The sequence below is a fragment of the Anoplophora glabripennis genome, unplaced genomic scaffold (genome assembly GCF_000390285.2).
Source record: "Anoplophora glabripennis isolate ALB-LARVAE unplaced genomic scaffold, Agla_2.0 scaffold308, whole genome shotgun sequence".
NCBI lineage: Eukaryota > Metazoa > Arthropoda > Insecta > Coleoptera > Cerambycidae > Anoplophora > Anoplophora glabripennis.
In genome coordinates, this window is record NW_019416553.1 from 369,631 (window position 1) to 394,510 (window position 24,880).

General features: G+C 31.6%; 1 protein-coding gene across 1 annotated transcript in view; it reads right to left on the reverse strand.

Moving 5' to 3' along the window:
• LOC108909570 (GATA-binding factor C-like) overlaps window positions 1–24,227 on the reverse strand; it is a 119,690-nt gene extending 95,463 nt beyond the window's left edge. Inside the window, exons 1-2 of the mRNA XM_018713951.2 lie at window positions 24,081–24,227; window positions 22,647–23,055 (exon numbers count right to left, since the gene is read on the reverse strand). Coding sequence (XP_018569467.1) covers window positions 22,647–22,869 — 223 coding nt within the window. The 5' untranslated portion in view covers window positions 22,870–23,055; window positions 24,081–24,227. The remainder of the gene's footprint in view (window positions 1–22,646; window positions 23,056–24,080) is intronic.
• Window positions 24,228–24,880: the final 653 nt, after the last annotated feature.

The window sequence follows — 24,880 nt, forward strand, 5'->3', positions numbered from 1 at the left end:
ACCCATGTTGATATGAAAAAATAATCTTGTTTTTGGGTTAGGAATCTGCCCCCGAGCGTTGGTCCATGTTATCTGAAACACCCTGTATATCTAATCCATTTCCAGTGGGACATCCTGTGTAACTTAATATAACTTAATCGCAATCTATTCTATCATATGTTCTTACGTAGGATTTTAGGTCAAGTGGCTGAATTTAAAATGATAAAAATATTTTAAATATCAAATAACAGATATACTATTTTAAGGTAGCTACCAATAATTGTAGGTCGTACTCGGAATTTCACAATTTCAATTTAAAAAGAAATTATCGTATTCGCGTTATCGCAGAGGATATTTTTGTCTATCCATATGAAATATTTTAATGCACTTCTAGAAATCATTTAGTAGCAGGAATGAAAGTTTTGTTTATTATTTGATATATAAAAAATCTACGGTAGCAACTTATACAGGGCGTTTCATTATGAATTCAATCTTGCTTAATGGCAGGTTCCTGAAGTAAAAATGTATATAAAAAAAGCATTAATTCAAACATGCCAGTTGAGACAATTTGAATTTAGCAATACTTTGAAAAGCATTTCACTAATTCAATAGAAATATTAACCGTTTTTTAGAGTGGTTCTGAAAAACGCTTGCATCTTGAAAATTATTGAGTTTTTTTGACTCTCAATAATTAGTATACCGCTTTTACTTAAAGTTAATAAAGATTTCATAATTTTTAGTCCGAATTGTCGATGAATAAAGTACAAAGTATATTTGCTCCAACAGTAATTGCGTGTTCTAAGACGTAATCATAATTTCTAAAATTTTCTGCTAAACTAATGAACATTCGAAACATTACCCAAATTAATTGTCGTTTTTTTTTTAATTTGGCAGCCTGTATGATAAAAAAGATTTCATTAAGTCAAGTTTGGTTCAATCGTTCTATGTCTACCAAGGAATCTACTACAATGGTGTGTATTAACACTCGGTACGTATATTAAGAAAAGCTAATTTTGTTGGAGAAATGAAATAAAAGTGTAGGTATATTAAAAATTTATTTCTGAACATATAACCAATTGTCTAAGCAATAAAATTCATAACGAGTTTAAAAAGATTACACAAAACAATGAAGATATAATTGACGTTATTTATTAAAAGAAGAAGAGGATATAAATTTCTTTTTTTTTAGTTAATTATAGATATTCCTTGTATTCTGAAACCACATAACGGAAGTTGTTCAACAAGAATTGTTTTTCCCTTCCATTCCGAATTATTAAAATAGTATTAATACTGTATGAATCACATCATTTTAGAATACCATTAGAGAGCCAGCGGGATATTCCTTATGAATTATTTTCACACGCAGGAGAAGCTTTCTAAAGAGCAATATGTTGTGTTGTACCCTTTCTGGTGGCCATCTGCGGAAGTCCGTTAGAATCCACGCTAATATCTTTGCTATCTCTGATGGGATCGCGAGATAATCTGGCCGCGGCAGCCATTGTGGCCGCCCTTCAATATGGCTGCCGCCAGGTGAGGGGTTAAATGTCTCTCGCCACCCTAAAGCGCCCCACAGACCCTGCGTGTATTTCCCGGCGTAAACTTCATACATTGAAATCAGCAAATGGGAGGGAACAGTCAGTAAAAACGCAGATGTAAAACATGAAACGTGAAAGGCTTCCTACGGTGCGATGCGGGTCGAAATTTCAGCGTGGATGTGGCTTATGGGCAACTTTGCCAATTTAGCTAATTGGACTAGACTAAAGTAAATGTATTCATTCATGTTCTGAACGAAAGAAAATATTAAATACCATGAACTCTCTGTGTCATTACGTGTGCAACTAAATAGAATATAACCAGAGAATATGTTTAGGCATCTTTCGAAAATTTACTTAAATTTCAACTTTAGTATAATCGAGTCGATTTTCTTCTATATTGTTTATAAGTAAAAAATATGTTTATTTGAAAAAATCATAGATACTAAAAAGCGTGTATTTTACATTTTGTAATAAGTTCGGAATAAATGCCCCATTTTCTTTAAAACACATTTGTTATAGAAAAGTTATAACACAATTTATGATATATTTAAAAATTAAACAATTAACTTTTTAAAAAACAAAAAAAACGTTGCACTTGGCCATCTTCCTGTACCCAGATGCCTCACTAGTTGTGGGAAAGATGTTCCTTTTCAAAATAGAATAAATCGAATAGAAGAAAAAATAACATATACATAGATATAAAAAGAAAATTATAACAAGTACTACATATTTCAATTATCATTTAATAATTTGTACAGAAATTACAACTAACTACGTTTTGTGTTACATATTACCAAGAAACTGTATTTAAATTGTTGTATTTAACTTTATTACTTACTTTCTATTTTATTGCACATAATTGTGTTAAGTAAATCCAAATAAAATCCTAAAATTTCATACACAAATTATTACCTTCATAAATTTTATTTAAACAATTATTGCAATAATTAAACTTACAAAAGCAAAACACACATAAGGATAAGAAAATAGTACAATCTTGAAACAAAACACAGAGTATTCAAGTATATTAACGAACGAATTTCTTATGCTTTCACATATCACTAACATTTTACAGATAGAAGGTGCCAATAAATAGGAAAATTTGATGTTGTATGGGTATCTTGACCAGTTCTTGAAGCAAATCGATTTATTGTAGTTTTTTCGTCACTGTCGGGATGAATACCAGTAACAACACTTAACATGCATATGTGACAGAATTAAAGTCATCTAATCTAAAGCCAGTGCTACAAAGAACTCTTACTCAAGGTCAGATATGTCAATATTTTTCTAAAACTTTTTTTATTCCAAAGGTTAATGCAGTTGCCAGACAGAATTTAAAACAAATTACAATGATTAGGTATATCATCTTTGTGTCATCCTTCATGTTTTATCCATCATTGTCATCATAGTTAGTTTCTTTATTCTTGACAATACACCAAATATTAAATAAAATGGGGCTGTCTTATTCTTTTTCTGAATTTTCCTTTTTTCCTCTAAATTTAAAAATTGTTCTTTCTCTCTGTGTTTCAGTTTCTCTTTAGTCCTCTTTCAAAATAATGCATTCCATCTCAAACTTATTTTTTCAACATTGCAGCCACTAGTGAAAGAACGTCAGTGGAAAAGAATAAATGTGAAACATTATTTTCTTATATAGAACCATCATAATACAATAGAACTGCTCACTTATCACAGACTGATTTTAAAAAGACATTCTTGAACGCTTTATAGACGTTTTAACATAACGAAATATATTTTAAAATTGCCTGGCATCTTGGCCTGTATCAAGTGGGTCATCTGTCCCATTATATGGTATCATCTTCTACAGATTTTTAAAAATGTCTAGGTTAATGAAAAGTGCACCAAAACGTAACTTAAGTTTAGATAAGCACGATATGAAATTTGGCTCACATTTGATTAGAACTAAAATTATTAACTAGGTTAAGGTGAGAAATTTTATTATATCTTCGAGTTTCAACATTTACACAATGTTATTATCTGAAATTTAGTTAAAGTTTTGAAAACGTTATAAGGGCACTTATAATAATTATATTATTTAGGTGCTTACTTCCCCAAAATTATAAATTGAACCAGAAATTCATCAATTCAAAGCCTTCAAATTTTTTGAATAAAAGTCTATTTTAATCAAGAATAGATAGTTTCACAAAGTTTTTAAGGTAATACCTAGTTTACAACATTAATAATAATTCTAACCCTCTGATATTTTTTTATTTCGACTAGCATGATCCTAGTTCTTTATGTAAAGCGTAACATCTACATCTCTGATATTATTTTAAATACATCTGTATACTTTGTTAAAATATAATTTTGCGATAGGAACTACACCTTTTCATAAGAATTTAGATTATAATTATAATTTAAATGCATAAATGAAATTGATGGGGAGTACTTCAGTAACTTTCAAATCTTTAGAAAGAGGCTGGTTGCAGAGATTTATGCATTTTTTTGCTTATTTTTACCTTAAAGTTTATGCATTTTCTTGTGGCTCTATACGCACTTATATCATATGGACAAATTAAGTATGATATGAAGCTCTCGGTTATTTTTTCCTTTTTGTTTTCAGATTTAATGCAAGAATTCTTTTAAGGGAGTCATAATTCTTTCCAGATTTATTCCCATTACACAGCAACCCGAACTTAACATTAGTAGATTTTTGTCTGTCGAGTTATTTCATGTCAGAAGATAATATTAAAGACGTATCGAACAATCTTGTCACCATCAATTCATAAAACGAAATTTGCCTTTTCGTGAAAACAAAGTGTCTCGAGACAGGCGAATCGTATACATTATTTTACGAAAGCCATAATAATTTTCATAAAAACAAGCATTTCATGTTTTTTGTGTCGTAAATATCCGTACAACTTTATTTGTAAAATGGTTGTAACGAAGCTCCGTGGTATTATATTTATTTGTTTTAAGTATACATCACGCTATATTATATTGCATGCCAATTCTGAAAATGCATTTTACGATGGTATGCTTAACATAAACAAGAGGGCTTTGCTGTTTTCGCTCGGCGTGGTATATGATTTGAAGCACATGTTGCATACGCCACGGCGAAATAATGCCATGGTTATATTCAAATTAAATTACGGACCATTTTAGTTCGTCCGTCGCCGAGGGCCTGCTTTTTGCCCGCGATTATGCAAATTGTGATTCATTAGAAAAACTCATAAATCATATTTTTACATCCGCAAGACTACACAGGATTTCAATTAATGTAATTGGAATTTTTGATTAGAGAAATGTAGGCTACAGTAGTCAGTTGATCGTTGAAAGTTGAGTTACCATCAGTGGAATCACCTATTTGTTATACGTCTAACAGATTAATGCCATCTCATAAACTCCGTTTTATTAATTGATTTCTCGTTACGTTTTTCACGTACGTGTGCACTCATTATTCTCATATTTAACTACTTAAATCATTTACGGAACATTTTCCAATTTTATTTATATTTTTTGTAGAATATTATTTTACAGATAAAACTAAATGTAGTACATAAAAAAATGGCATTGACTCGGTCCAAACCTACTGATTCCCATGTATTTTGGCGTGCTTAACTCGAATCCGAAGTCGGAATTGCTCCATCACCCACGAATTTTGAGAAAATCGTCCCTAAATTGTGCAAATTCCTATATACATGATGCTAATGGGGTGTAATCATAGGAAACGATTAGAGGCGATTAGGAAACTATATGTTTACATTTTTGATGGGCTGAATTCAATTCCGTAGTCAGAATTATTCCTTCGATCACCAGCTTTCATAAAACACCCCTAAATTGTGAAAACCATCATGTTGGCAACTTGGAATATGGAGAGTATAGGGCGAAATATTGATATCTAAAGACAGCGGAAAACATCGCTGCGGTGTTTCGAAAAACTTCCTAAGCAACTGTAAATATCTGGATTGTATAAGTATTGTTGCGAACATAGTGGAGAATTTTGTATTTGCTTGGTAATTATACATATTCTAGATTCCCTCTTGTCCTATTTTCCTGAAAATTTAGGTGATTACAGTGAAGAATAAGGTGAATGTTTTCATCAAGATATCTAGTTAATTGTGTCAAGATTACCAAGTGAGGCGTCGATACTATGTTGAAGTATCTACTGGTAGATGCTAAATCGAGGACCCAAGATGAACATAGAAAACGCGTTCAGGATCGAATACACAAAATAAAAACTGAATCCTACAGTGGATATTCATTGTCGAGTATCATTACGCTTACGCATTTCTTTTTATCTTCGAAGCTCCTGTGTAGCGCATTTTCTACTTGTGTCTTTAATTTGTTGTAATATCCAGTAGTAGTCCACCACTCCTATTTTCCATTTTCTTGAGATATTGATGAAAACGTTCATCTTGTCCCTCGCTATAATCACCAAAGTTTGCAGGAAAATGAACCAAGTGAGAATCTAGAACTTTAAATTCTTCAAACAAGATGAACAAAGATCGGAAATTTTTCACCATGTTTGCGATTATATTTCCGGGCTTCTATGATTTCCTAGAAAGTGTTTAGCCACATCGCAAAAATTGAGCCACGCTGCTTCCTCTAGCTCAGTCTTTTTTGTGTGTACTCTGGCACTGAGTGAGGTAACCGGAGTCTAAGAGAAGATCAGAATTCGCATGGGGTTCACAATGTGATCGCCGTCTTTGGAGCACAATTTATGGATAATTTTCTCAAAATTGGTGGGTGAAGGAGCAATTCTTCGGATTCGGATGCCAAAATACATATAAATCAGTAGGTTTGGTCCGAGTGCAGGGCCACTTTTTCTTTGTGTGCCTGTATTATTAATTAAAATTATTTTTATACAATTTGACATATGCGACCATTTTTGACTAATAATATTATAGAAAACAACTACTCTGCTTACTACAATCCCATCCTGCTTTGAATTACACCCGCAATATCTTGTAAACCATTCGTTAGTAGAATAACTAGGTATAGACCGATTAGGTAAAACGGCTGACAAATAAATTAACTGATTAGAAATATTAACTCCTATATATGGTGATTCTAGTTACGAATGATCGTAGCTGTTTACAAGACTGTGAGTGTAATTCGATGCCGGACGGGTCTGCAGTCCGCAGAGTAGTTGTTCGTACGATATCATCAGTTATTTCGCCTAGTGTGAAACTTGTCATGCTTCATAGTACCTACAGGTTAGTAGTTGACCAGAGAACCATCAGGTACAAAGCAGTGCTTGTATCAGTAGGTACTGAGCAGCAATGACAATTAAGATATAAGATATTTTGTAGGTTATATCTCACCCGCAATTAGATGCACATCATAATACTCTTTAACAGCTGACAGATTACCTTGGCAATTATTTGAATTTCATTAGTAAAAAAGATATTATTAATCTACGGCATCCAAAAAATAAATAATAGAATCCAATGGTTGGTAAAATCTCTCATTGCTGGCGCTGTACCGGATATCAGCACAACCAGTGTCCACCTCTTCTTGCAAGTGTCTTTTGCAAAATGTGATTTTAAAACGCTTTTTAACAAAGCCACATAAAATTTGACTTTTTTTGTCTCAGTAAATAGTTTATTAACATCTTCGGAATAATTAATATATTGAGATTATATTAAAAGTATAGTGTGTACAGAATCAGCTGAGAGTTTGTAAATTTTACAATAACAAATAGAATAAGGCACAACACCGTCCAACTTGGGGTAGTAAGAGGGCACGAAATTTATTTAGGTACTATAATTCTATATTATAATATTAAAATATTTATTATAATTCTATAGGTTCCATTTTTTCCCTCAGGTAGCGCAGTATTTGGGGGTGGAAAGTGAATCCTTACCTAACAACTTGAACCTAGGTAACTTCGTATATTTAAAAAATTATATTGGACAAAGACTAAATATACTAGGGATAAGTTAATCTTGAATGGAACACCCAGTACATGGAACAGTTTGTTAAATTTATTTAATTCGTATTTATTTCGTTCAATCAGTTTATCTTTTTTGTAATACAATTTAATTTAATACTAGCAACATCACAAGAATGCATTTACAGACAGACATAATGCTGATTAAAAGGTGAAAGAAATTACATATAGTCCTATATTTATATTATTCAATGAGAAAAAACTTGTCAAAATATTAAAAATAAAAATACATGGTTTCATTTTTTCCTAAAAGTGAATTTTTGTAGCCCTCGAAAGAAAGATAATAAATACAACTTTTACAGAAAACTTTTCCTAAATCGAAATAAATAATTAGAAAACCATTTTCGGTGGGAAAATCGAATATTCCTTGAATTCCTATAGATAATTGGGAGATTTAATTTTTGACTCTCATATTTTCAAACAACACCTTCAATCCTGATGAATCTCTTGCAATTACACGAAACACATCATTCTTTTTGTTGAGCAGATAAGAGAAGGCGCCTTCAGGACATATTAGTAGAATAGCTTTATTATACAGTATTGATTTGACTCTATTGATCCGAGTTTTGAACCTACCTGAGCAACCATTCAGCGCAACACGGCGAACAACATGTACAAGTGGGATTAGGCACACATTTAAACAGTAATAATTACACAATGAATTATTTATTCACTCACAAAGGCTATTAAATATATAATGCAAATGGCGGCCTAGTTATGTTAGTTTCTTTATTACCAATAATGCCTTATAATAACAGATTTTTAGTAATGTGAGTACACTTAAAACAGGAAGGAAGTACGATAGTATCTCATCTGATCGCAACCTCGTCCGTGTGGAAATAAATGAAAACAAAACACATGATTGCTAAATATATGGTTTCATGTAATTAAACTGAATTTCAAAACAAAAAACGTAAATGAGTTTATAATACCGTTATCTTTATTCAAACAAAAATGTAGTGTGCTATAAAGTGAAAAATTTTAAATCTGTTATTATCATCAAAAGTCTTTAACATTAACATTACCCTCAGTTAACACAAGTAACATTAAAGCAATTAGTGCACCAAAATCTTCACAGATTAATGGGAAGAAATTACAAAGATTTGGAGATAAGTATTTTGCTCTGTAAGAATTTAAAATATCATTTTAATATACCACGTCACTATTAGCTTAGATGAAAAACAGAAAGCTATGAAATGAAATCGCAAAAAGTCAATTTTCTTCACTGAACCGAGGAAGAGTTTAAAGTGATGCAGTCGAAATTGGAAATGGTCATTCTCAGTAAGGCTTCACAATATATACTTCTTTATTGAGAACTAAATTTCTGTAGGAACGAAATAACACATTACTTATCTATAGAAGTTTATTATCCATTAAATAAATGTATCATACCAGGGTAAAGATTAAATACACAAAATTCCTGTATATAAAATAATATCTTACACCCAAATGGATTAAACATATAATACTGAACTATTTGGGATTTTGACTATTAGATTATTCATTAGTTCTCTTCTGTTTCCATAAAATAGTAGGTTGTGCAATGAGTTCGTGGAATGTTTTATTGAACGAGTATGAATTTTATTCAGTGATACATTTTGTTTGGTTAACCTCTTCAAGGACAATGGCACATATGTGTACATCTTTCAAAATAATCATAAATATTTTACTATTCGTGGTAACAATATGCCCGCTGGCCTCAAATGGGGCCTGATACGTGCGTTATCGCGGGAAACGGATAGATGGCGCTTGGCGCAAAAATATTGTATTGTACAGCAGTTTTAGATTGTTCGTGAATTCACATGTTTGTGCGATTGTTTACATACATTCTAGGTAAAAAATACTTGTTTGTTTCATTTAAAGAAAATGGTAAGTACTGCCTTATTATGTCTAATTTCGTGTTATTTCATTAGAACTTCGATAAATAATATTCGTTTATTTATTTTTCACACAAAAGTATATGTCCACATTTGTGTACAATGGGCATATGTACCTAGTACCTGTATTTTTTTGCTAAATAGTAACAATGGTTTTTTTTTTCTTTTTTAGGGTGATGAGTGGAAAGCAATACCCTCTTGTAGCTTTTACAAGAAAAAAAAACAAGATCTTGTTCACATTTTGGATTTGGTATCTAATCCCAATAACTCAGATTTGGAGGATATTGATATTACTGATGAGGACTCGGATGGGGATTATTCAGAAAATGGATTACAACCTGGGGCAAATAGTGTGGTTTTAGAGGAATCTGACTCTAGTGACACAGATGAAGACAGTGGTGATGAAGATATACCTCTGATAACGTTTGCAGGACCGAACACTATGTTGAAATATGCCAGACAACATCGTGTATGGTTTTCGGAAAAAGATAATGAACATTCACACCAATCTCCGCCATTCCTGGGGCAAAATGATATAAATATTGATGGGGATACACCGTATTCTTTTTTTATGCAAATTTTTCCAGAAGAAATATTTGAAATGATTGCCTATGAAACGAGTCTATATGCTGTTCAGTCAGGAGAAGAAAATTTTACTGTATCTAGAGGTGAAATCAAACAGTTTTTTGCAATAAATATAATGATGACGTATATAAAATATCCAGCTTACCGAATGTATTGGTCTTCAACTCCTGGCTTACGATTTGATATTATTGCTAATACAATGTCTCTCAAAAGATATGAAGAAATCAAAAGATTTTTACATTTTACAAATAACTTGAATATCCCTGAAGAAACCAAGGATTCGTTCATAAAAATACGTCCGTTGATAGACATTCTATCACGAACTTTTTCTGAAGCTGCTAATCCAACAGAGTTTATGTCAATAGATGAGATGATTATTCCATTCAAAGGAAGACATAGAATGAAACAATATATCAAATCAAAGCCTAAAAAGTGGGGTTTCAAAGCATGGGTCAGAGCTTCAGCAAATGGATACGTTTCCAAATTTGAAATGTATCAATCCGCCAATAAAAATAATACCTCAACTTTAGGAGTTATAGGAGATACTGTAATGAGGCTTTGTCAGGGTACAGAAGGATGTAATCATAAACTTTTTATGGACAATCTGTTTACATCAATCCCTACAATATTAAGTTTGAAAGAAAAACAAATATATGTTGTTGGAACTGTTCGTGTCAATAGGCTACAAGATGCTGGCAGTAAACTAATTGGTAGTAAAACTCTCCTCAAGAATGGCCGGGGTTCATCCTCAATAACAACATCCTCGGATAATATATCAATAGTCCGCTGGGCTGATAATAATATTGTGCATATGATTTCGTCGTTTTGTGGAAAAGAACCACAGGATCGTGTAGAGAGATGGGACAGGAAAACGAAAACACGAATTGAAATTTCCAGACCTCAATGTGTGACTCAGTACAACAAATTTATGGGCGGCGTCGACATGGCAGACCGCATGGTTGCACATTACCCGCACGCAGTAAAATGCAAAAAATATTATATGCGAATTGTTTACCATTTTCTAAATGTTTCTATAGTAAATGCCTGGATTTTATTTAGACAAAAGAAGAGCTCTACGATGTCACTCCTAAATTTCAAGGCGTCTATTGCAGCTACCATGGTTCAGTTAAATCAAACAAATAAAAGACGGGGACGTCCTTCTTCTGTTGAGAATATATCATCTCCTGCCAAGAAAAAAGCATGGGCAAAAACTTCCATTGAAGTAAAAACAGATGGAGTTGGTCATTATCCTATTAAAATGGAATATAAAAATCCCCCTAGGTGCCATGACAAAAATTGCAATAGACGAACTCGATATGCATGTAAGAAGTGCAAAGAACCTGTTTGCCCCGAATGTATGGAAAATTTTCATTATTAACTTTTCCGTTCAAGATACACATATGTGTACATTTAATTTTTTTGAAAAATGTTATAAATAAAATGTTTTGTTGCAAAAAATCATCCATGGTTTGTATTATTGGACTAAAATAAAGATAATTAACATTTTTTAAGACAATTTGATTTTTTTTAAATAAATTCGTCCTTGAAGAGGTTAAGGTGTGCTACCTTGAAAAATATTGACATTTTCTATCATACCACGAGGGTCTTTTTAAATAAGAATATTAATTTCTTGCATGAATAACGAACAGAATCCTTTAACAAAAATTCAAGTACAAATTTTGAGCCGCATATAGACCAAGTTCCAACGCAGGCCTAGGCATATTCAGAACCGTGCGGTTTAGTTTGTCTGCGTTTTTTTTTTTCAGCCATATGCTAATATATATTGGCACTGACTTATGTTGGACACGACCTTAAAGGATCAGCTTTTTCGCGTTAATGCAGACCGGGTTCCAGTGCAGACCGATAGCAACATCAGCAATTTGATTAGATTCGGACACATTTGATCTGCGTTGGTTACTGTTCGTCCATTTGGTCAAATTAGAAAAACATTTAAACGATAAAATATTGAAAAACGAAGAAAATATTAGATGAAGTTCTGGAAGTACGGCATTCTTTCATTAAGAAATGCGACCTCGGTGTCGCCATTAATTTTTTTTGCAAAAATGTTTAATACTTAATTTACGTATGGTATTCACAGTGTGGTAATTTAAAACTTAAACTGTCATTCCACTACATATAACAAAAATCTCAACATTTACATTTACATTACAAAAATTTCTGTATGTTCTAGCTTTTACTACCATAATACTGTTGATTTTTTTTAAACAGCTGTGAGGTTTAGTCAACAAACGAATTTGGAAAACACTATTAACATTTTGAAGCTAACAAGTGCCAAAGATAAGAAATTTGACGGGGTATTAATATTTTCCAGTTTTTCAATCACATCCATTAATTGTGATTTATTTATACAACTATTCAGAACAGGGTGGATACCAAGAACAACACATAAAACGTCTCCATATGTGAGAAAATTGAACCTAACTAATCTAATATGAAATTCTAAAAAATCTGATCATACGAAGTCAAACAATACCAGACAATCTACATACCGGATACAAAAGATATATAACTCGCATGCCCCAACTAGCATTGAATACTTACACCTAGTAAACAGTCAGGAATAAATAATTATCTAAAATAAAAACCAAAAATGATGTCTAAATAAAATTAATACCAAAACACATACCTGATGTATTGAATTTGTTAAATAATGTAATAATTCAAAGAATTATTTTGTATGTTTGTTGTTCTAACATCCCCCTTGTCAAAGACCAATAGGTAGGTACATAAAATAAAACAGCTACTATACAGAGATCTTTTAATTTCTATATTTTAGTTAGTATTGTTTCATCAGACAGTCTACTTGAGAATGGAATTGATAAATCTTAAGAGAACGAAGTTATATATAAAAAACACAAATGACATTTTGAAACAACAGTGTCAATCGAGATGTTAACAGTATGGACTATAACTAGATTAATGTGAATTGTTTTTCCACCTAACCAATATATATTTGCCCTTTTTACTAAATTTATTTTTAAATGTATGTTTTTTGAACAGAACATAGAAATAGAAATGAATATATTAAATAAAATTGTGGAAAAAGTTAAATAGGTTTATAATTTTAAATACAATTTTTTGTATGTGTATGACAGCAAAATATGTGTTACTGACTATTCAAATTTAAAGAGCATATCATGTTTATAAACTAATATGCGAACATGTGGTTAAAAAAAACGAGATTATTCGTTACAAACTCATTTCTTCTGCAAAAAATATGTTTGTATATGAAGATAAAATTACAGATTATGACTTACGAGTATAGTTTATGTCAATATAATTTCCCGTTTTGCTAAGAATATTTTCTAAGATCTAATAGAACTGTAGTAAACTAGGAAATCATTGTGTGGACATCTAGAAAAGGTTTCAATACTGAATCGAACAATAAAACTCAGGGTTCTGAATACCAGCAAAAAAGCAACAATTTCAAATTGAATGACGCTTGTATAAGTTGGTCTGAAATACGATCCGTTTTGTTTTCAACGTATAAAAGTTGGTAAGTTGATAGCGCTATATCTTAGCCGGCGTGATCATAAAAATGTCCTCGTAGCGAGCGAGATTCGCCCTTGTGGCACGGACCATCGCATAAATACACACTCTCGAATGCTGTACCATCATGGTACACGGTAACGAATACAGCATATACCAGCAAAACTTACATTTCAGTTAAAATAATTGGAAAGAAAATAAAATCTGCGAGATGATGTTTCTTTACCACGGTGGTAGCTGAACTGTATAATAGTCTTGAAAATATATAACTTGTGGATGAACTCTGCTTTTAAGGCCGGTACACCTGAGATTGTCAACTAATAAAAAAAATAACAGTCGTGAAATTTGAGTTAATTTATCATATCATTGCTAACTTTGTCCCGTAGAACAAAGGGCTATACTCGTAGGTGTATGATCAAATTACATAAAATGTAAATACATACTCGTATACAAGGTGCGTTTCAAAGTAAACAGGACTTTTTAAAAATAAGAACAACAAAAAGTTTTTTTTTGGCAAAACCGATTTATTTTATTCAAAATAGTTTCCTTCCAACTCATGAGTGTTTTAGATCGCCTTTCAGAGTGTCGGTACAAGCCTTTTGGATGTCTGTCCACAAAACGCTTTCCTTTCATCGGAAAATGCATTTTTCCGAAAAAATAAAAGTCCCCCTCCTAAATCAGGCGTATACGGGGAGTGACTGACAGTTAACATGCAATTTTTAATTAAAAAAAAATTGGGTCAGAAGTGTCGAGCGATGAGATGGCCCATTATCGTGCAACAAACGCCAACTTCCTTCTGCGCGATATTCAGGTTGTAATACGAAGAATACGATGCACCAAACGCTTTAAAACGCCAAGATAGGATTGTGCATTAACATTTTGGCCCGGTGGAACAAACTCTTTGTGGACAATACCCGTGGAATCGTAAAAGCAAATCAACATTGTCTCCCTTTTGACTTCTCCAAACGAGATTTTTTGGGTCTTAGCTCGTCTGGTGTCTTCCAAACACCAAGTTTCATCACCAGTCACAATGCTATAAAGGAAGTTTTTGTCCTTTTTGGCCTCCTTCGAATGTTGGATTCTGAGCAATTTTTGGTCGTCAGTCAACTTGTGCGGAACAAAACGGTGGATACACTTTTCGGTAGCCCAAATGTTCGGCCAAAATGCGATAAATTGGTATCTTTGAGATGCTCAATTCCAGTGCCATGAACCTCAATGCAGATCTTTGATAAATTCACTCACAGTTTTGATGAGATCTGCGGTGATCACGGATTTCGATTGGCCAACACGTTGTTCATCATTTATGTCCTCACGACCGGTTTGAAACCGCGTATACCACTCATGTACTCTGTCAAAGGACAAACAGTCATCACCATAAACTTGGTTCATCAATTGAATCGTTTTGGTAAAAGTTTTACCAAGTTTAAAACAAAACTCAATATGCTCTTTTGTTCGATGCTCATTTTCGTAGCGCTGACACAAACATGCTGTCACAGTGAGGGATCTACCTTTTCGACGCATGCAAATGGAAATACCACTAGAAATACCTATTTCTGAACAGTCTTGTTTACTTTGGAACACACTTTGTACGTTTAATTCTTTCTTAAAAGAATGCCTATATTGCTACAAATGTTTAATTCTAGCTAAAGTAATTACAGGAAAAGACACATTTAAACAGGATATCTGAACAATGCTACATGAATAATTGCAGATAAAATTTTTGATAACAAATGAAAAAAAACATGTTACGCAGTTACGCAACTGCTACTTAAATCTTTAGGTTGTAAAACACACCCGTCTTCTATGCCTATTTTTTTTTTTTTTTTTGAAGAAGTAGGCATGTTTAGATAATAATTAGATAAATTGACTAATTATCTGTAAATTGTGTTATTGCAACATATTAATTAAGTATACGTTGCGCTTATGATGATACAAAGTAAGGTGATAATTTTAATTAATAGATACCTTTTGATCGCGTTACGAAATAATTAAGTAATAACTTCATAATGCGCTTTCAAATTTTGAAATTAGCGTTTAAAGTGAAGGATTCCTGATGAATCAGTGAATACATTGTAGCTTCATTTGTATTTGAATAATTATGATTACATTTCAAAGAAGCAGGAATATTTTGGAAATATATTTAAGTGAACTTTTCAATAGAACTCAGTAAATGTAGAGTGAATTGATATAAATGTTGCAATAAGTTTTTAAATTTATCCAATCTCTTTATCTCATATACATAGGTGACTATAAACACCAAAATCAAACAATGCATATTCTTTTCGTCGAAGTTTCTGAAACAGTACATTTTTGAAAAGTAGACTTGTTATTTCTCTAACATAATTGTATACTAATTTCATTTAAATATTAATTAATTACTTTTGTTTATAAAAATAAATAAACCATTATATATACAAAAATATATTAACTTTATAATATACAAGTACTTAGTATCTATACTGCTGTAAAATAAATACTTTTCAAATGGATATAAAATACATATCTCACACCACAGAAATGAGACAACCGCCAAATCCAAAGCCTAAGGGTGTGCGGCTACATTTGAAAAAACGCGAACAGACACATGTAAATAATAATCTTCACAGAGTCCCATTTATTAGAAGATTACAAAGAAATTTTACTAGTTTCTAGTTTCTCTAGGATATCGTCTCCCTTCTTTTTATAGGCATGATATTAATAAAACGTTTACTCGTAAACTGTGTAATATATGAAAAAAACCTCAAGAGATCAAACATTTTAGTTGGAAGTAGGTATATCAAAACCTGTAAAAGAAGATTCTTTTAGATACCAGTTTTTATATAATTTCGTCGCTGATTAGATGTTATTCAATTTTCGTGTCGGTAACAACCCTAACAAATGTGAGTCTCAATGTAATGAAGTAGATAAATACATATGCAATTATTCAGAAGATGTCTTTCTGTAACGTAAGAAAATAAACATTTTTTAGACTCAACGGCCACATATTGTGTGGTGATGTTACTTTACTGCATTGCATTTTGTATTTTTTCCAATTATAATGAGATCAACCACATTAGTGATGCCTGCACAGCAAAGTCAACACGACAAAATTGTGGAGCACAGGGCTATGGATGTCCACTGTGTTAGTTTATATTCTGAACGGAAAAATGCCTTGTAAAAATTTGCTATATTATTGTTTGTGCTAAGAACTATCAGACCTGTATCATATGCTATTATTCAGTAAATGACTTTCTGTAATGTAAAAAAATTAACATTTTTGAGACTCAACGGTCAGATATTGTGCAGTGATGTTAATACTATTCATTACTTGCTACTTTAATACATTGCATTTTGTATTTGTTGCAATTACCGTATTCAATCAGTTACTATTAAAATAATTGGGTGTACTTGTTAATGTAGTCAAATTCAACATTATATAAACTTGACTCCATGTAACTCATAAAGCAAAAATGTCTAAAAGCATTAAATTATAAATCACAAAATCCCATCCCCGATAACTTTATATCTGTGGCGCCTAGTGAAGTTATATTGACTTCTCTCTATCTTTGTACAAAAATTCAAACGATCATCACTTTAATTGGATCATAAATTTTCATAAACAAATAATATCCGTGACGGATGTATCACACTTATCGCTATCGCATTTTTTAAATACAAGATTTTTCTGTAATCTAATCGATTAATTTATTAACTACTTCATACGATAACTAACACACGTCAATGTCTTTTTATTCTTTGCAAATCATTGACGAGTACCTACTTAAGGAAAATAAATATTTCAATATTTGCACACCGATAAATGTATCTTAACTAGAGATAAATAACAAATTTCAGTATACACCGATGATAACGTTTAAAATTAAACTTTTTACACGATAAAAATTTGTAAATAAACCAGTTCACGTCAAAATCTAATTTAAAACAAAACGTTTGAGCGGTTTCATTTAGATTCCAACAGAGAGGATTAATATCTTTCATATATCCACATATAATTTCTTAAATGATATTTTTATAAATATATAAATTCTGCTAAGCACAGCTCCTGCAGGGATATAATTTGCAAATTAATTTCTATCATTAGTACACAGTTAATGTTCTCAGTGGTTGAGTTCTGTGCCATTCCGCAGTATAATTTTACAAGTGCTTTATATCATTTGATACACTTGGAGATAGCTCAGTATTTTGACCGTGCATGGGTGTCATAAAATCCACCACACCATAGTTGTATGGCCGGTTGATATTCTCGATCATATGGACACTTTTCTAAAGACAAAGCATACCAACTTCAGCATGGTGTTGCATTAAAATAACAATATGGATAAGTAATCGAAGTAAATGGGTGGGTTTCGGGTTATCTAGACATGTGTGGACGAAGATAGAAGAAAATTATAGTCATCGATCGAACACAGGCCACTTATTAGGCCCCACTTACATTGCCGATCTTTTTTTATTAATTCGATAATTTGGGTTATTAGTTTTTAATATTATATTTCGTGTGCACATGGTATTAATTTCAAAAGGTCGATCGGACTCTAACCCAGGAATCACTACGCTCTGTAAACAACGCGTTTGTGGGAAGGGTTACAGGAAGAATATGTAAAGCAAACTAAGACAAAATTCGTGGTTACGAAGAAAATATGTCTTCTCCAAGTTATATCAGTCTTCCACAATTTATTTGTATTTAAATTACGAAGGATAAAGCACTTCTAATTATATTGGATATTATAGTTTAAACTCTTTCTTACTGTTTCAAAGTTATTAACACGAAGAGATATATGTTTACCAAAGTGAAGAGACTAAAATAAAAGATAATGTCTTTGAAAATTTGAGGCATTATTTAATAAATTATCAAGTAAGTAACTTTTCACTAGTACTATATAAACTATTTTTATATTATTATTAATGATTATCTTATATATGGTAACTTTAGCAAATAGACACTTATATCGAAAAGTATATGGCTTGACTTGATGAGAGTTTAGAACATTTTTTAGACTTAATTTGAATTAACTAAATACTTGTAAGTACCTATAACATATGAAAACCATAGAAATACTACGTTTAATATTATTTAAGAGTTTTATTTATACAACATTTACATATAACTGAACCTTAACAGTTTTTATAAAGTGTAGTTAAAGTAATGGAAAGTGATCTTTTCGCAATATGGTAACCTTTTGTATAAATAGATACCTATGCATTTTTTAATTAAAAGATAATATCGAAGGCTACTAAAAGTTATCTTAAAATTCCTAGACATGTAAAATAAAGCTACGAATAGGTAATATTTTAAAAATTCCCAATAATTTTGCTAGACAGATGCAGACCTATCTCCAATTGTTTTTCAATATTATTTAGGTATATGATCCCAGATATGGGAATATGTTCCCAGATATAAGGATTATTACCAACTACCATTTTATTTAGGATCGGTTTAACAATCACTGGTTAATTCCCTGTATAAAAACTTAAAAATATTTATTTATTCATTTTCATTTTCCATTTAAATTTAACATCAACTTTTCCAGCCAATTAGGAGTTTCCAAGTATTTTAAATAATGAGTAAATATTTTGATACTGTTATTAGGTACTGATTTTGTCGAATCAGGTGCAATTACAAAAATTTCATTAATTTTCTTGAGTCATCACCATCAGCCTCAGTAAACTTTGCAAATATTTCAAATAATGAGTAAATATTTCGATATTATGTATGACTGTTACTTTTGGACCCCCCACAATTGTATAAACCTTTCCTTGTTGAAAGATAAGAATATTTATATTTTAACATCGCTAATAAAATAATGTCTAAAAACAAATAACTCCCGTACCGCGAGGAAGCTTCCAACTTGGACACACAAATTTCCCAAATTTATAGTAGTCCTGTAACTGGATGTTTCACAACCTTAATCAACAAGGAGAATAAATATTACCGAAACGCGCTGCCAGCGGTAATAAAATACGTCATTTAAATGTTTGTCATAAATAGAGGCCTAACGATTCTGCCAGTGGATTGGTTACATTCTTTATTTTCAACCATCAAACAAATTAAGGAATGACATTTTTTAAATTTTTCCACTTTCACACGAGTATAAAAAAACAAGTGACGAGGTACAAAATTTGACAGGCCGGACTGCGGGTCGTCGTTGTCCGTTTGATTTAAATTCAGGTTGAGTGCGGGCGGAATATCAGACATAAATTCGGAGAATCGGCTCATAGCCGTACCTGACTTTGGAGACCAGGTAAACAGTGGCGTTGCCCCTCAAAACACAACACGAATGCACCTAATTTTAGAATAATGCCTGATTAAAAAAAATACACTTATACTAATAGATGCTACTTTTTTATGAATACGAATATTAGAACTAAAAACTATAAAGAAAATGTAGTTAATTGCTTTTACTATTTTCATTAGACAACGTATTTTAGTAAAGGATATAGTTTCCAGATAATTTTTAGTACCTACCTATCATTCTACCGTATTAACACTTTTGGTATCTACTATAAAACCTCGTACCGACCTAAAGAAACTGTGCGGTAAATACCGTTCTCCAATAACAATCGTACCGACCTAAAGAAACTGTTCGGTAAATACCTACCGTTCTCCAATAACAAAAATCCTACGAACCCATTTATCTTGTTTTTTTTATAACGCCAACACTAAAATAGGTACCGAGCCGTAGTCGTAGATCAATAGAAGGATAACAGTAGGACTGCTAACTTGTCATTACAGATTCATCAAACATCTAAGTAATATTGGTCTGGCATCCGAGTAGCTTTTGCCAGGAAGAAGAATGCAGCTAATATTTTGTGCATGTGTCTTCACACTGCAAGGCCTAACAAGGATGCACAGTCTACTCTTCAGATAGAACTTATGTGAATCAGCTACTATCAAGCCTAGTTAGAATGCTACTGTTAACTAAACAACTCTGAAATCCTGAAGGTCCACAATAAATTTACGGATGGCATATTGAAAAAGGACGATGTGTCCACTTCAGATATTTACATTCTACACTAAAATGATGTGAATATAACACTAGAATTATAAATAAAATGAATAGTATCTTCTGTCTTCAATTCTGTAATTCCTTTTATTAATTATAATGTTATACGACAATATATTTTAACACCAGCAACACCAGGAAAACTTACTGAAACAAAATTGTAGAGTAATAAGACAGTAGGATTGCTAACCAGACATTGCAGTTTCAGGAAACAGCTGAATAATATTGACCTGGTAGACGACAGTATACTCGTAGGCTCTAGCAGGAGAAAGAAGAGACCAGCCATTCGTGTATTGAAGAGCGTGAAAACTTAGTACGCTATATAGGTACTGTTCGAAAGGAAAAAACCGAAAGTTGGAAGTTAAGTGAAAGAGCCACTGTCAAACTGTGGTGCTTCAGAAGGCTACTGTTCGATGGGAACTCTGAGATCGTCCATAGTCGACCGACGAGTGGCAGCAATGAAAAAGAATGGTTTATCTAGGTACTCCATACATATACAAATCTACACAAAAAAACATACAGATGATGATGCTAATGATGGCGGTAATGATGGAAGAATGGTATGCAATTCAGCTTTGAATTTATGATCATGCTTGAAAACAAGAAATTTATTTAGTTATTTAGTAGGTTTAATTCCAGGGAATATTAGAAGAATTTCTGATATTTCGAGTTAGTTAGTAAGTCGGCATATTATATTAAGCAAAGCTAACTAATAGCAGGAAACTTTGGTGGAATAATGCAATTTAGCAGAGAAATTAAAAGTACATGGAATGTAATGGCATAGTAAAATATATTTAAGCTTACATGTATTATGTTACATAATCAACGTTCATATAAAAATGATAATAATTTGTTGTAATGTAATTTTCTTGTCTATGCAATTTAACCGGTTAAATACGTACTTATTTGTGAGAAACCTTTTTTGAAATTCTAAGACTTATTTTTAAATTGGTAACGCGAATGCAAACGATTAAAAATTGAAAAGTTAATTATGCATTAAACAAATCTTATTTAAATACTTCATTTTTCCTAAAGCTTTAGTATGCTAATAATATAACTGGATCATTATGGCTACTTGCTTATATCCTCACGATAATAATCATTTCTTTTACAATGGTAGGTATGTAGTTAGATGAAGTAGAGCTTTATTCTACTATCAATAGAATGTATTGATATGAACTTTTTAACGGCGACGTAGTACAGATCAATAATTTTATTATCAATAAATACATAGTTGCTTACTCCTCTAAAACTCGTATTAACAGTTGATGAAATCAAAAGCATAATCACATAAAAGAATTTGATAGTTTATGCACTCAATAATTGATAGGGTATTTCATCCATCAATGTGTATATAATAAAAAATAAAATATTCTCATCAAAATATTGGATTTTATGTAATTGGAATTACTTCATATATATGCATAAAATTGGAATTTTGTTATAACTTCTTGAGGATTTAAAGTTAAGTAGGATAGGTATCTAGTAGTTTTCTTTTTTAATTATCTTCTACACTGTTTATTATTTGTTCTTATTGAACCTACTTTTACATTGTCTGCTTTATACAAATTGAAATTAATCAATTTAAAGTAACTTATAGTAATATAATAATAAAATGATCGAATTAAAAAGAAAATATTTCGGGAATGAGTAAGTAATGTCTAGACATTATTTTTGAAAATTTATTTTTTTTAAAGTTTCATATTTTATATATTAGTTACAATTAAAGATAAATATACTCAAAATGCAGAAATATATAATATTATAGGTATATCCACGATTTATACTGGTAAAATTTCACGTTAATCTTTATTCAAATAATATTATAATTCTTAGAAAAGGACATAATTTTTTTTGAAGTTTTGTAATAATTTCAATACTTATAGGTATCTCGTAGATAAGTATATTTTCATTAGTATCAACTGTTTGGACATATTATTTTTATTTCAGATAATTATTAATCTATCTACTTGTTTTTTTAATAATTCTAGATATTTATTATCAAAAAGTGTATACGTCATTTGAAGAGTATTTAAATTAAAGAATTGAAGATAATTTGAATTAGCTTACCTAACACTATGATAAGTTTTCATATTTATAAAATCGTCGGAAGCTATATCTATGCCTATAACTATTTTTTTGGTGCAGAAGTACTTCATCTCATAAATAAATCAATTGTATATGGGAACTATATCTTTAACGGCACTTAGGGAATTTTTTCCATTTATTTATAATAACAACTTACCATGGCTGCCGTAGGGTGAGTGCATGCTTTGGTGGTAGTACCTGGCGGCACGCTGGGACCCGGAAGGGTCGAGAAAGAACGCTCCCATGTGCTCAGCCACACTGGAATTAATGTCCGAATTACTACTCTCGATGCCCTGTCCAGGGCTCGCCGAAGTCCCGGTCCTGGGAGACTCGTACCAGCGCCCCACCGCAGCGGAATCGTTCGTCATCTCCATAATCATGGGTTACTAAGTTTTTTTTAACACTGCACACACGAAATCAATGGTTCGATCAAATGTGAAACACTTAAAGCCAATGCTAATCACGGTGGTTTTCTTTGGTCATAGTAGGTGTTAGTGATAAAGTCGATTGTTTCGAGAAGTGCGATGCGACGGTCGCCAACAACTCAGCCCGATTCCTTGAGCTATCTGAAAACAAATCATTTTATCAATAAACTTATTTGTACCTTTATCAATTTTGCAGTGATTTTATCTTTTCGAGTGCGATTACCCAGTACTGTAGTCTTGTTTTATTGAGTATGTATTTAAAAAGGATTTTAAATAAAAAAAACAACAGAGGAGATTGAAAACTTTATCATTCTAAAATTTATCCTCAGTTACCTATGCAATCATTCAACTGCAGAAATAAGTATACTTAAATAACATATTAAAATAAAAAAAGGCTTGCAAAATTGTTGCTTGTTTAAAATTTACTATACGAGTTTAAGATGAACCTATACATATAGTCAGTAATAATAATTTAATTAGAAATTATCATAGGTATTTTTTCTGTAGATATTAATAAACAAAAAACTAATCTACTATAAACGCATACCTACTAGTATCTGTATATTTATAGTTATTATAATAAATTAACCGTATTTTACAAATATATTGAAAAAAATCATTTTTATAAACGAGATGAGAAGAAATATGCTTCCGTTTATCATTTCTCCAGGAGACTTCAATTATCGATTATATAGGAAACCCGCGCTATTATTAACAACAAAGAGCTTCTCTTTTATGGATACGCATATGTCAGTAATTCTTAAACCAGGAAATATTTAAAACTATATTGTTATATAACAAGCCACAAATCATAAATAAGTTATGCAGGTTCAATGAAACGTTAAATTATGTAAGTGATAGAACACAATGTAAATTATACTTATAAAAAAACTAATTAATTCTTTATTTATTTTACTGATAGAGATCTATTACGAAAGTATAATGAGATACAGGTTTTAAAATTTTATACAAAAGAAATATGGTAAATATTGTCTATTCTAAACCAATTTTTTATGGAGGTCCAAAAGGAGTTGTTATATTTATTAATTTTTTGATCATTCTTATCTTAATTTGTTGTTTTAATATCAAATTACTTATTTTATTTCATGTTATGTGAAATTTGAGGTAAACAGACTTAATTTTAAGTGTTTTCTTTAGGTACTTACTAGAAAAATTAAAAATCCTATAGAGATCATTCAAACTATACACACTATCACAGTACACAGTCATAAAAGTTAACAGCACGACACTCTTTGTCAAAACAACGTTTTCATTGTTAAAACAAAATGCTATAGCAGCTCATCGATTCTACCACGGCAAACAACACGGTCGCACTAAATGTTGGGATAGCAGCTTTCGTCCGTTTCCCTTAGCAACGACGTTCGTAAAAGCTCGCGTTATCCCGGAACATTCCGGAGCAGTATTGGAGAGCTTTCAGTGAAAGGGAGGAGCCTATGCTGTGAGGCGGTCACCAGAAGGTGAAAGACGTTTTAATTTTGTAATGTGTAGAATTATATTAAAATGTAGACATCTGTGTATCCTGCGAGTTTAGAGTGGACGAAAGCAAATATTTCACTTTGTTTTAGGTTAGATGTTAAGGGATCTACTTTATCCCCTTTTTTCAAAACGGGTTTGTATCATAATTTGTGCGGGGACATACAAAATATTGATTCAAGATTGTATAACATGGATGATATTTTGTGTAATAGTATAGGTAAGGAAAAATATTGTTGATATTTTCTTGTTAGAGTTGAAATAAGTTTAATCGCAGAGGTGGGAGATTGTCCAATAAGATAAAGCCTCTAACAAAACACTACTATTTGACAAAATGGCGACCACAAATCAAAAGGCTCCGCCTCTTTAACGATTGTCTGCCCCTTTTTCATGTTCATGTCTGGCATTGGCTCTCTCTTCAATTCTTTCTTCTTTTTACTTCAGGTCTAAGCTGATCTTGTCTTGTAATTCT